This window comes from Diadema setosum, chromosome 9, assembly GCF_964275005.1.
Source record: "Diadema setosum chromosome 9, eeDiaSeto1, whole genome shotgun sequence".
Taxonomy (NCBI): domain Eukaryota; kingdom Metazoa; phylum Echinodermata; class Echinoidea; order Diadematoida; family Diadematidae; genus Diadema; species Diadema setosum.
Window position 1 is genome coordinate 20,037,420 of NC_092693.1, and position 12,117 is coordinate 20,049,536.

At 38.3% G+C, this 12,117-nt stretch overlaps 1 protein-coding gene across 1 annotated transcript in view; it reads left to right on the forward strand.

Moving 5' to 3' along the window:
• The window catches only part of LOC140233210 (rotatin-like), an 89,045-nt gene that overhangs the window by 4,488 nt on the left and 72,440 nt on the right, over positions 1–12,117 (forward strand). Inside the window, exons 2-4 of the mRNA XM_072313323.1 lie at positions 1,404–1,591; positions 5,488–5,683; positions 7,675–7,815. Of these exons, the coding sequence (XP_072169424.1) occupies positions 1,404–1,591; positions 5,488–5,683; positions 7,675–7,815 (525 nt within the window). The remainder of the gene's footprint in view (positions 1–1,403; positions 1,592–5,487; positions 5,684–7,674; positions 7,816–12,117) is intronic.

Genomic DNA, 12,117 nt, shown 5'->3' on the forward strand with positions numbered 1-12,117 from the left:
AAAGCTTAGAGTCTTCTCTTACAGAATCTGCCTTTAACTAAAAATCTGTGAGTGGCAATTTTTTGTTGGTTTTGTGATGCATGGTCACATATAGGCCTACAGAGAGGTTGAGGTTTGTTGTTTAATGTGATGTTTGTGTGTGTCATTGTGCATCCCCTTATCTTTCTCTCTTTCTTTTTTTTCTGTCTTTCCTTCTTTCATATTTTAAGTACAAATATCTTTCTCTTTCCTTCCAATTGATATTTTCCTTCTTACCTCCCAACTTTTCTTTATTTCCTTTCTTATTATCTGTTATTTGCCTCCTTCCATTTGTCTTTTCCTTTGTTTGCATTTTCTATCTTTCCTTTCCAATATATCTTTTCCTTCATTATTATGTTAATAAGCATCTTATACTTATTAAAACTTTTCAAACAATATAATATGTTTTTTTTTTTTTTTATCTCTAGTCATCTTTTCTTTTTTTTTTTTTTTACTTTTCAACCATCTCTCTTTGTATCTTCTTTTCTGTTTCAGTCTATTTTCATGTTTTCCTTTCCTCTCAGAGAGCACAGATGTCTGCCAAGCAGCTCATTTCCGTCACCCCACCCATTATAACATGCATGCTAATAATCGCCCAATTTCCCTCATCAGCGCCTCGGACAGAGCCCGTGCTTTTGTGCGCATTGATGCAAACCTCAAATATGCACAGATTGAACTCCCAAGTTCATTGACCTCATCTGCTGAAAAATAGAAAATCCTTTGAAAGTTCATAAAAATTCCCAGATCACTGCCCAAATTTAATCATATGTTCCTTTTGTCATTATTGACTTTCTGCATCACTTTCATTTAAATCCATTCATAATTTTTTGAGTTATTATGCAAACAGACAAACAAACAAACCAACCAATGCTGAGAAAATGTAACCTCCTTGGCGCAGGTAATAAAGGGAAATTAAATGTAAAATTGCTTAAATTCACATCATTTATCACTGAAGTGTCAAAGGCCCAGTTGCATAAAAGTTGAGATCGAATGTAAGCAAGAAAATCCAGCATAAGTCTCTGAATACTCTAGTCTGATTGGCTGACACCTGACTTACTTTCGATTTCTCTCTTACTTACAATGTAGGTTTGATTCCATCTTTTTATGCAACAGCTCCCAGGGTTATGTACAAAGTGTATGTGAGTATTTCTTTGTCTCAGAATGCACAAGGTGTACTCTGATTCATACACACTAGGTTTATGTGTACATCATGCACGCAATCAGTCAAACAAATGTTATATAAATGTCTATCCATGTTGTATCATTCACAACCTTGCACATCTAATGGTGCCCTTCCACAACACTTTGTAAATAGTGAGCTTGATAGTCTGGTGTACAAAGTGATAACACTTATCTTTTCTTCCTTTTTTTTCTCTTAATACCAGGCCATGAAGTAGAAGAAATACGTGCCAGAGCTCTGACAAATCTTTTGAGCAAACTGGAACACCGGCTGGTGGACGAGTCCGACCTCGTCCAAGAGCGCCACCTCCTGATTCGGCTGCTCGAGTGGTTCAACTTCAAAGATTGCCCCCTGAAGCAAGAAACGCTCTCCCTCATCTTGCGTTTGGCTGCTGTGAGTTGCACTCTATAAAGTCTACAGCTGTCAGAGGCTTGATAATACTTTGTACAATTTTACATTTAAATTAAACAACAGGAATCTATGAAATACTGTTAAAGTGGATATTTTTGCACAAAGTTTTGTTTGCGCTGAGGTCGGTAAGATGAATATTGTGTCTGTTTATTTTCACTTAATCAAGATACTTAAAACTGCGCGATAGATGTTACTTACTGTATGACATACTAAAATATTTGCATGCTTTTAATTTCGTGCTAGTTTCTGGTTCTGCAAAATGCCTGAAAATTTCCACTTTTACAGTACTTGATATCATTGTACATAAACAACAGGTGCCTACAAAAGATGTTCATTTGGCATCCCTAATTTGCCTTTGGAAACTTCACAACACAAGGCTCTGTGACTTCTAGTGGCTATGTGTACACTGTATTTCAAATTGTTTGTGCTACACAGAGGCCAAATTAAACTTCTGCCACAAAGTTTTGAAGGTAAACTCAAAAGTAAAAACTTCAGTGTACTCCAGTGTAAACATAACCTGTTCTAGTGCTGTAGGAGTAAAAGAAAAATCTCAAGAGCTTTCTAACTCTTAGTAATTTTCGAAAGTGTTGATGCTTGTTCACATGATCAGTACTCTTCTGAAAAAAAAAAATAGTGATACAATGTGTCATACACTTAGATTTGGTAATGAGGCTATACTGTAGTGTATGCACTGTTCAGTATGTCCCTAAAAAAATTACAATCAGATTTTTGAATTGATAACACTCAATGTGATTAAAATGTCTAAATGCTACTTCAGAGTCTTAAAATATAACATCTTAGCTCTATTTTGCAGAAAACCCCATTCAATTTGGTTGAGCAGTCACAGAGAAATGTGGATTGTTGTAAAGCATGTCATGAGTCTGATTCTTCCAAGTTTAGCACTTTGATGCTTCTGTGTGTGAATACAATAGACAGAACTTGGAGGGAAGAGATTTCTGACATCCTCTACAAAACTCCTGGGGGGTGTTTCATCAACGTTTGTCGGCGCTGACAACTTGAATCACCATAGTAACAGTCAGTGACCAGAGCATCTCAGCCAATCAAAACCAAGGATTTTGCTGAAATTGGTCAGCGCCGACTGTTGTCGGCGCTGACAAGCGTTGATGAAACACCCCCCTGATTTCTCATTGACCACTGAAGCAAATCAAATGGGGTTTTCTGTAAGATGTGGGCAATGAGTTATAGTTTCATACCCTGAATTTGTATTTAGATTGATTCATTATTTTTAAAGATATCATTGCGAGGGTCCCATTCTAATTTTCTTTTTTCTTTTTTTCTTTTTTTTTTGGGGGGGGGGGGGTGGACATGCAGTATTTCTCTGCCTTTTCATACCAAGGTATAACAAAGTTGAGTATAACATTTCACAGATACTCAGCATCATTTTTATTATTACACTAATTTTATTGTCTGTAATCATTAATTAAGTAACCATTACGTGTTCTGGAAACAAGAATGCTCCCCTTAGCATCCTTTCCCCATTAGCCTCTTGGACACAAGTTATTTAGAACCCTACTGTAGATATCAAATGCCAGTGTTTAGATAAACACATGATTTTTTTTTTCCCCTCTCCTTTCTTACTGTAAGATGTTGGCAAAGTCGTGAAATTGGCCCCACCGCAGTGCGCGTGCACCCGTGCGTTAGCAAGCAAGGTTAGGTTAGGGTTAGGTTAGGGTTGTATTTAGGGTTAAATTGGCATTTAAATTCGTTGAGGGACATTATAGGGAGTCCTTCTGAGAATAAGAAGTTGAAGACCAAAGGAAAAATGTGAGAAAGGGAGGACGAAAGATGCTATGCTATGGAAATCGGCCCCTCCACTATATCAATCTCGCACAAATGCCGTTTGGTGGGGCCGCATTCACAAGTATTATACTGTGGAAGAAAGCCCCACCGCCGTGCTCATATACCGATGAACACCACACGGTGGGGCTGAATTCACGAGTGTATGAACAGGCCAGCAGCCGTAGTATCAGTACGGACACGCAGTGGTGGGGCCTATGTCACGAGTGCATGATCATGTCCAATGTGTTTGTGAAAGCTGCTCCTTGGCATTTGCTGCTTGACATGTGCTGTGTGGCCAGCTGCTAAAAGTATTCTGAAACCCTGAGTCAAATTTGAGTGTGGGGACTTTCCTCGAAATTCATCATCTTCTTCGTCACCATATCGATACCAGAAACAAAGATGATAATAATAACAAGCCATATTTGATCAATCAAGGTGATGTGGCAGTTTTTTGGTTCAGATTTAGATGTTTAATGACAGAGGGGGCGTTAAAATAACTGATCACCCTGTTCAATCATTTCTATAATGGGAAAATGGTTGACACCCTGTATCTAATTTCTGTCATTTTACTTCTCGGTCGCAAATGAAACAAATTGTGAAATTTCCTAAAAGTTACAAGTCGCAATTAGCAATATATCATTTATGGAAATAAATTGTACACGTGTATCAGTGGTACAAAATATATGTACAGTTATGGATAGGCTTGTTAATGCTTTCTGCAGAGATTTATTGATGAACTTGGCCTAACTACATATATTCCAAAGGTCCTGTCATTTACGTATGTATTTAAAAGGTACAAAATGCAAAGATCATTTAATTACAGGAGTTCACAACTTTTACAGTCAGTCTCAGGTACTACATGTACATGTACCATTTTGCGCATGTTCATTAATAACCAGAAATGACTGTGATACTGTGTACTCTGTAGAATGCATGCATATAAACCAACACTTTATTGTCAACTTATGTGCATATAAGTCAACAAAGTTTCCCTGGTCCCATGTATGTTAACTTGTGTGAGGTATACTGTGTTTTAATCTTTAGTTCTGGGCCATGTTCTAATATAGCAAACAAGCAGGTTACCAGCATAAATATGAAATATATCTGAACAGATTTTTTTTTTTTTCTTTTTGAATCAGTATGAAAATTAATCATGAAGACATAAATGTTTTCACTTTCATTTTTAGACCATGTCAGTAGGGATACTGTGTAGGTTGAAATTTTTTGTGGCATGTTTTTTCTAAATGAATTTCATGTGTACAAACGTACATGTAGGCTGTTGATTGCAAACATAACATGCATGAAAATATTGACAAAAATGAAAACAAAAAATCTGCCCTGCACGCACTGTCCCAGCACACTGTATGGTTGCAATATCAAGTGACTACTATAGTGTACACTAAAACTTTTTTTTTCTTTGAGAGTTGATGTCCTTTTAAGCAGTGATTTGACAAAAAGATTTGTTTGAGAAGTCACACTTTCCCCTGAACAATTTTTTTCCCTTTTTGCAATAATCTTGATAATGAGAAGACCACACAGCATAACTGTTTGATCAGATGCCATTTGTGAAAATACATGTCCGCAAAAAATATCAGCATGTTTGTTGTGTTATCATCTGTTGCAGTGTACATGTATGTCTTTAAATTATCCGTAATGTAATAAAATTATTGACTCTATGATATTGTATTTAATACTCAAATTTTTCACACATTCTTAAATTGCAAAAAGAAAAGTGACTATTCCTTAGAAGTACTCTGATATAAAAATTGGACATATACGTATTATTTATCCTGTATAGTTCAGACTAGTTCAGACCCAGTATCCACAAGGATGTTCTATTTAATGTATTGTACAAGCTAGTAGTCAGTGCCAAAGAGGCACACTTCTCACATTTCACTTTAATCAACTTGTACACATGTAGGTTTACCTCACAGAGGTAGGTGAAAGGTACTTATGTGTTCTTCAACTCCAACAGGTATTTATTTTGTAGTACAGGTGTATAATCTGCAGGTATGATTAACCAGACGCTCTGCAGAATTCTGCATATTGAGACCCAATTTTTTTTTCTCCCCATCCAGCATGCGTCTGCGGTAGAGCACCTCGTGAAGATCGGTGCAGTAGAGTTCCTCTCCCAGCTGCGGTACGACGTCGGGGATGGCCTACACCCTCTCATCGATGACATCTTGGAGAGGCTGCTGAGTCTGCCGGCTGACACGCCCAGTGTTTCTTCTCAATATTGCTTGTATGAGATGCAGGGCGCAGATCACTGTCAAGGTGGGTCAAAGAATTTTTTACAAATAGTCAAGAGGATTCTGCACTCTCATTGGTCGAGAGCTGTATGTTGATATTTACTGGCTACAAGTTGCCTCACTGACAAAAGCCACTGTAAACTTGTTATCTCGCATTTGTAGCAAGACTTCACGCACTAAGCAAGCGTTTGAATGCACTCAGTAAGAGATACCTATCGGTTAGCTTACCATGCATCCAGTAAATTTAACGAACATTAATTAATTTTTATAAAATGGGCTTTAGAATCTCTGCAATCTGATTGGTTAATTGTCATACATTGATTTTTACTGATCCACGCTGAGCCATGCGTCCTGTAAAATTCGAACGCATGGCCATGTGTCAGGTAAAATCCGAACGCATGGCTCAAGTCTTGTACAGTGTTGTAGGTGTACCGGACGCATGATGGGGAAAATGGTTGTATTTCATGAATTTACTGGCCTATTTTATAACACAAATGATGCACAGGCCTATTTCATGGATCAGTGAGAATTGGATGTTCTTGTTTAACTTTGGAACAGTCTAAAACCCACTCGCTGCGCTCGTGGGTTTAAAGGGATAGTGCAATATTGGTGGAGATGAGAATCGGGCTTTTAGCTTTTTGCGAGATACCAAGAAAACACTTATGATGTAGTACAGAGCATACTGATTACCATTTTAAGAGGAATTCAAAGTTTATTTGATGAAAATCGGGTTTGGAATGACTGAAACATCCAAAAGCAAAGTAAAACAAAGTGATCATGTGGGCCCCACACTTTTTTTTTTGGATATCTCAGCCATTTCAAAACCAATTTTCATCAAATAAACTTTGAATTCCTCATAGAATTACATGCTCTTTCATATTTCATAAGAGGTTTCTCATTATTTCACAAAAAAAATGTTAGAAACCTGAAATTAGGTCTCAACCAAAACTGTGTGATCCCTTTAAACAGTTCCAAAGTTAAACTTGTGCATCCAATTCTCACCGATCCACTCTGTCCTGTGCATCATTTGTATACAAGATGCATGGCTTTAAGTACTGGATGCTCGGTTTGCGCCTGTCAGGCAAAAAGGAAATGCAACCGGTAAATTTGCCATCAGGTTACATAATCAAAAATTGATTTCTGGCAACAACAACAACAACAACAACAAAAAAATTGTCCTCTGTCCTATAAAACAAATGATGCACACTTTCATACATGCAGTAACTATTGAATTTAGTCTAAACCCACTTGGCTTCCCATCATGGGTTAAGCATTCCACAGTTACATTATGCTCATAGTTCGATCCTACTGACGCATTCAGACCCGTGCATCAGTGCCTCTCCTCCCCACCCCCCCCCCCCACCTTCCCCTGTAAACAATTTGTTTGACTAATGTTGGACCATATACCCATTGCATTGTACGGTAAAAATGGTGAGGACTGATGTAAAAGGCAAAGAGTGACAGAGGGCTTACCTTACTGGTAAAAACTCAAAGCCTTAAATATGATATATCTGCATGCTTCCATTCACAGATGTCTACTGTAGTCTACCCCAAGATTTTCCATGTAATGATTCAACATTACATTATAAATGATATACATTGGTAGATGATAAACGGTATTGGAAGGTTATGAATACTCCACAGCTCAGTAGTGAAGAACACTGTCCGTAGTTCATGCAACTGTTAGTGGGCCACATGAATGCAGTAATTTATAAAAAAAAATTATGGTTTAAAACCTTAACCCGTGAAAGCCCAGCAGCACTCCCAGGAGCATCATGACTTAAAGAGGAAGTCCGCTTGAAGAAATTAGAGTGAATAAAAGTGGAAAAATGAGAGTATCAGGACTGAAATATGAGCAGATTCTGAGCAAAACAAGTAAATTGCATTAGTGCCTGTCTGAGTGCATATAGTTCTCCTAATGTATTGTCATTGTGAGTGTATCGTACATTTCCTTGTCTTTTTATCTCTGACTTACAAAGTTTTTCATGTACACCTGCACTCACTTTGCCATTATAGAAAGGAAGAACGACCCCTCCTGGCATGCCGCTCTGTCACCCGAGACAGGCAGGGGTTATTTCCCCCCAAGTGTTGCCCTGTCAACCGATGGTAGCAGGAGCCCATTGCGACGCCCGTTGCTGCAAGAAAAGTCATCATCCGGTAAGTTGATTGGCAGAGGATCTTTCCAGCCCTTGAAATCAGCTGTTTGTTTCTTACTTTTTACCTTGATTTTTTTTTTTTTTTTTTTTTTTTTGTGGTGGGGGGGGGGGGTGTAGGGTGGTGTAGGCAATGACATCTGATATGCCGTGGAATAGTATGGCAACAGATAGGCCGTTTTCACATGAGCAGAGAAACTCAAATTGCAATGCTGATAATGCTATAAGAATTATCATCTGTACACATGATAGAGGAAGGCTTCGCAGAGTCTGCAGTTTTGCATTTCAGAGCAAGGAGAGGAGGCATTGCTTCTTTCCAGGTACCCGTATGCATCAGTCACTCTTCAACAGAGCTTGCGATGCCATAGGAGCGTTAAAATTTGAAAATGTGTCGGTGCCCTGAAATTCAAATTTGTGAGGTGGAAGAACATGTCCTTAGAACCCTAGCAAAATTTCTTGCTCATCACAAAAAACGCCCATAACTAAGAATTAGCAATTTTTAACCTGTTGAGGATAAGTTCCGAGTATACTCGGGCAAGAGTCTATGGGAGATGCATGTTGTAGCAAAATCAGCCCATCCTCAATGGGTTAACATACGTGCATGACCATGCGAGCTGCATTAGAAGCTAGTTCGCTTATTGGTAGCCTTGCGTAACCCTTTGGCATGTGTATGTTTCTTTTGTTTGCCTCTATCTGCAAGTAGTATCAAATACTTTCTATCAGTATCACCTCACTTATTGATCAACTACACAAACCTACATGTGTGTGCAAGTTCAAAAAGTGATACCAAACATTGAAGTTTGCCCAGAAAGTTATCGAACTACACAGTATGCAATCAAATGCAATCAATAAAGCTTGGCGACTAGTTTAGATCAAGGCGCCTGCAGTTTAGATGTTTGGGTACTGATTGTTTTAATTCAATATCTCTATATGGGAGCAACGTCATACTTTCAAATTTCTCAGTGATATTACCAATACTATAAACTACAATGTCAGAAAATTAAATTTTTGTGTACAGTTACACTTTAACTTTCCTTTTTTGCTGTTTTGGGGATTCAGTGGTAGGAGTAGTGGTGGTACATAAGAGTAGACACAATCTTTCCCGACAGCAGTATTGCTTTTTGGATTTATCCTTTCTAAAAACAGGTGTGAAGGCTCCCATGAGCGATTCAATATTCGAGGCACACATTTTTTCTACAGAACTGGTCGCAAGGTCACTGTAAGCTCCCCCCCCCCCCCCCCCCCACCAAAGCTTGATATGGAAGTCAATTCGTACACATGACTCTAATGATTAGTCATTCTGGAGAATCATCACTGGTAAACACCGCCAGACCATCATTTGAATTGTGCAATTCAAATTACCCTCTGTAATTCTAGTCTGCTATACACAGCCAAAATGTGTCACCTGAATGATGATTCTACTGACGCATCACCAGAATCGTCATTCAAATGACACACTCTCTTCTCACATACGAATAGGTCATTGACAAATGCAGCTGGCATGATGCCCATTGGCACCTATCCAACAAGTGAAAGTGAAGGAAGTACAACAGAAAAAAAAATTGAAAAAATAACAACATGAGATTAATGTTATATGCAGATGAGAGCCTTGAGTAATTCCTGACTATTAAAGGTAATGACATCCTGTGGTATGTCACTGCCCGAATTTGTCAAGTGTGTTTATGACTGTCTGGGGGAAAGAATGAAGTGCTGATCTCCCTCTTAGCTTGGTTTATTTGTCACAGTGTAGAAATGAAGTGGAAAACTACCTGTGAAGGTTAAAACCATTGTACACACGTGCCAAATGTATGGAACAAATTACACAAAGAAACCTTTTTTAGGGGGGTGGGATGGGGCTGGGGCATTTGTGTATGTCACTGCATCCTTTGCTTTCTTTGTCTCTCTCTCCGCCTTTGTTTTTGTGTTTTTTCCCTCTTTCAATACATTTTTTTTTTTTTTTCGAGAGAGAGAGCCAGCTGTTTCATGGTCCATCTACTGTCTTGAATAGACTGCTATTTTTAGAGCATGTTCGTGCAGCACTGCTTGTTTCGTGCATTGTACGATGCAGTCGCTGCCACTCGAGCGTGAAAGTCACATGGTATTGACATTTAGCTGTTTTTGACCCCGTGTCTCGGCCGTTCTATTTTCTGTGACAAAATGTACGGTTGGAAAAAAGATTTGCTCACCTTTTCTCAAATTTCTGACGTAGTAGTGCAAAGCAGCAATGTTCAGTGAGCTACATGGTTGGCAAATCAAATAATTCATTCAGCACGTATTCTACACGTCAAGGCATTGTTAATCCACACCATGTTCCAAATCGAATTTGTTAAGCAAAAGCTGTATCAAATGGAATGGTAGCTATTCCATCAAAATTAGATCCAATTTAGAAAACCTGCGGAATTCAGAATTTTCACATGTTTTCACTTACATATTATGTAAATCAATATTCATAGCAAATTAGGTACATGATAGAGCCGGGGGGGCTCCCAGGCCCCCTCTCCAGATCTCGGCCGTCGACCGCGCGATCGCGACAAAAATTGGCACACACATTGCCTATGATGTAATCTAAAGTACCATGAAGTTAATTTTAAAGAAAATTAGCATTTATGCTAAATTATGCTAATTTATGCATAATGATGCATGAAATCAGACTATTTGGTATACATCACTAAATAAAGCTCAAAACAGGCACATTTTTTGTGTAAATATTCTTTTTTAGTGTCCTTAGCTAATATAAGAGAAAAAAATTGTGCCATCAGAAAAAAAAATTTCTTAAGTATTGTTTTTGAATTTCTTATAAATGTATTTCTGTGTTTTTTCGACTTTATGATTTTCATTGTTTTTTCGATGAAATTTGTCCGCGACATTGTTCCGAACAAGAAAATATAATTGATTTTAATCAATAAAACCCCCAAATAATCATGCTTTTATGAAATTTGCCTGTAAGTACAGTTTGCATTGAAATTGTACACAAAATTCATGTTTTTGAGCAATTTTTGATCTGACATGCACGTACATATTTATGCACAACTTCGGAACCGCGCGCCCAGGCATCGCAAATTTGGTGTCAAAAGATGCGGGAGACTCAAAAGAAAAAAGTCATGAAACGCCGCGGCGATAGCTTTTCGCAATAGCGATACATCGCGTGGAACATCAGGGGGCCTCCCCCCTAGAGAGAGACAGTTGAAATGAAACCAAAATCCGAATATAAATGGGTACAAGGATATCGGTATAAATGTTTTAAGGGTAATATCATTCCCCTTATTCTCTGAAACAATTAAGTCAAGGGCTCTTTCGTTACAAAGGAAAATGAATATATGTGGGATCTTCTTTGTATTTCCCTATACATCATGAATCGTAGTAGTCTCCTTATCCAGCGATGATGTCACCGAAACTGAAATTCATATTCGCATCGAGTTTGATCCCCACGCAAAAAGCTATGTTTGATGACATATATATGACGGTTGAATTGTCTTTACTTTCTGAGTATTACACTTTCACCCATGATATAAACACACTTGAAAGTTTATGGGATATTAGTGGGGCAGATATGTGAAAAAGATGCACACATCCGGCGGAAAGTATGAAATTTTGCATATAGGGGTATTTTGAGGCGCTGATTTCAAAAACTGCCGGATCCAAGAGATCTGGCCACGAGTTCGGCCGCCATTTTGAATTCCTATATGGCCGCCGTCAAAGATCCCTATCTTCAGTTCTGAATGACAAAAGCCATTGGAATTTGATACATAAAAGCATGGTGATAATGATGACTTCAATAACAGACTTATTTGATATTTCTGACAAGCTGCACGGCAGCCAGTTTTAATTTTTATACATAGTTGCCATGTTGGAGTGTTGAAAATCTATATCTCGGGTTTGTAAATTAGGCAACCTGATTGAGCGCGCGTTTTTAACTGATTGAGTGCGCGCTGCTGTATTTACATTGTGACGTCAGTGAAAGGTGCATTATGCTTCCTTTTTGCTGCACTTCTTGACATGCCCGTTAATGTTAGTCGTGATGTTTGTCTTCGTGGCCACATTGGAAATCAAAATAGCAGGCATTGCGTTTGTCAGACACATCACATTAGTTAATATTTTAACTCAGTATGTTAAAATACTTGTTTACACCTAGTTTCAGCGTCACTCACCACTTAGAAATCTAGATAGGGATTTTGAATATTTCGTCGAGGCGGCCATATCGGAATTCAAAATGGCGGCCATTCGATATTTGTCAGACACTTCAAATCAATCTGTCATCAAATTCAATATGTCAAAAAGCTCATGTGTACCAAATTTTGGTGCCACA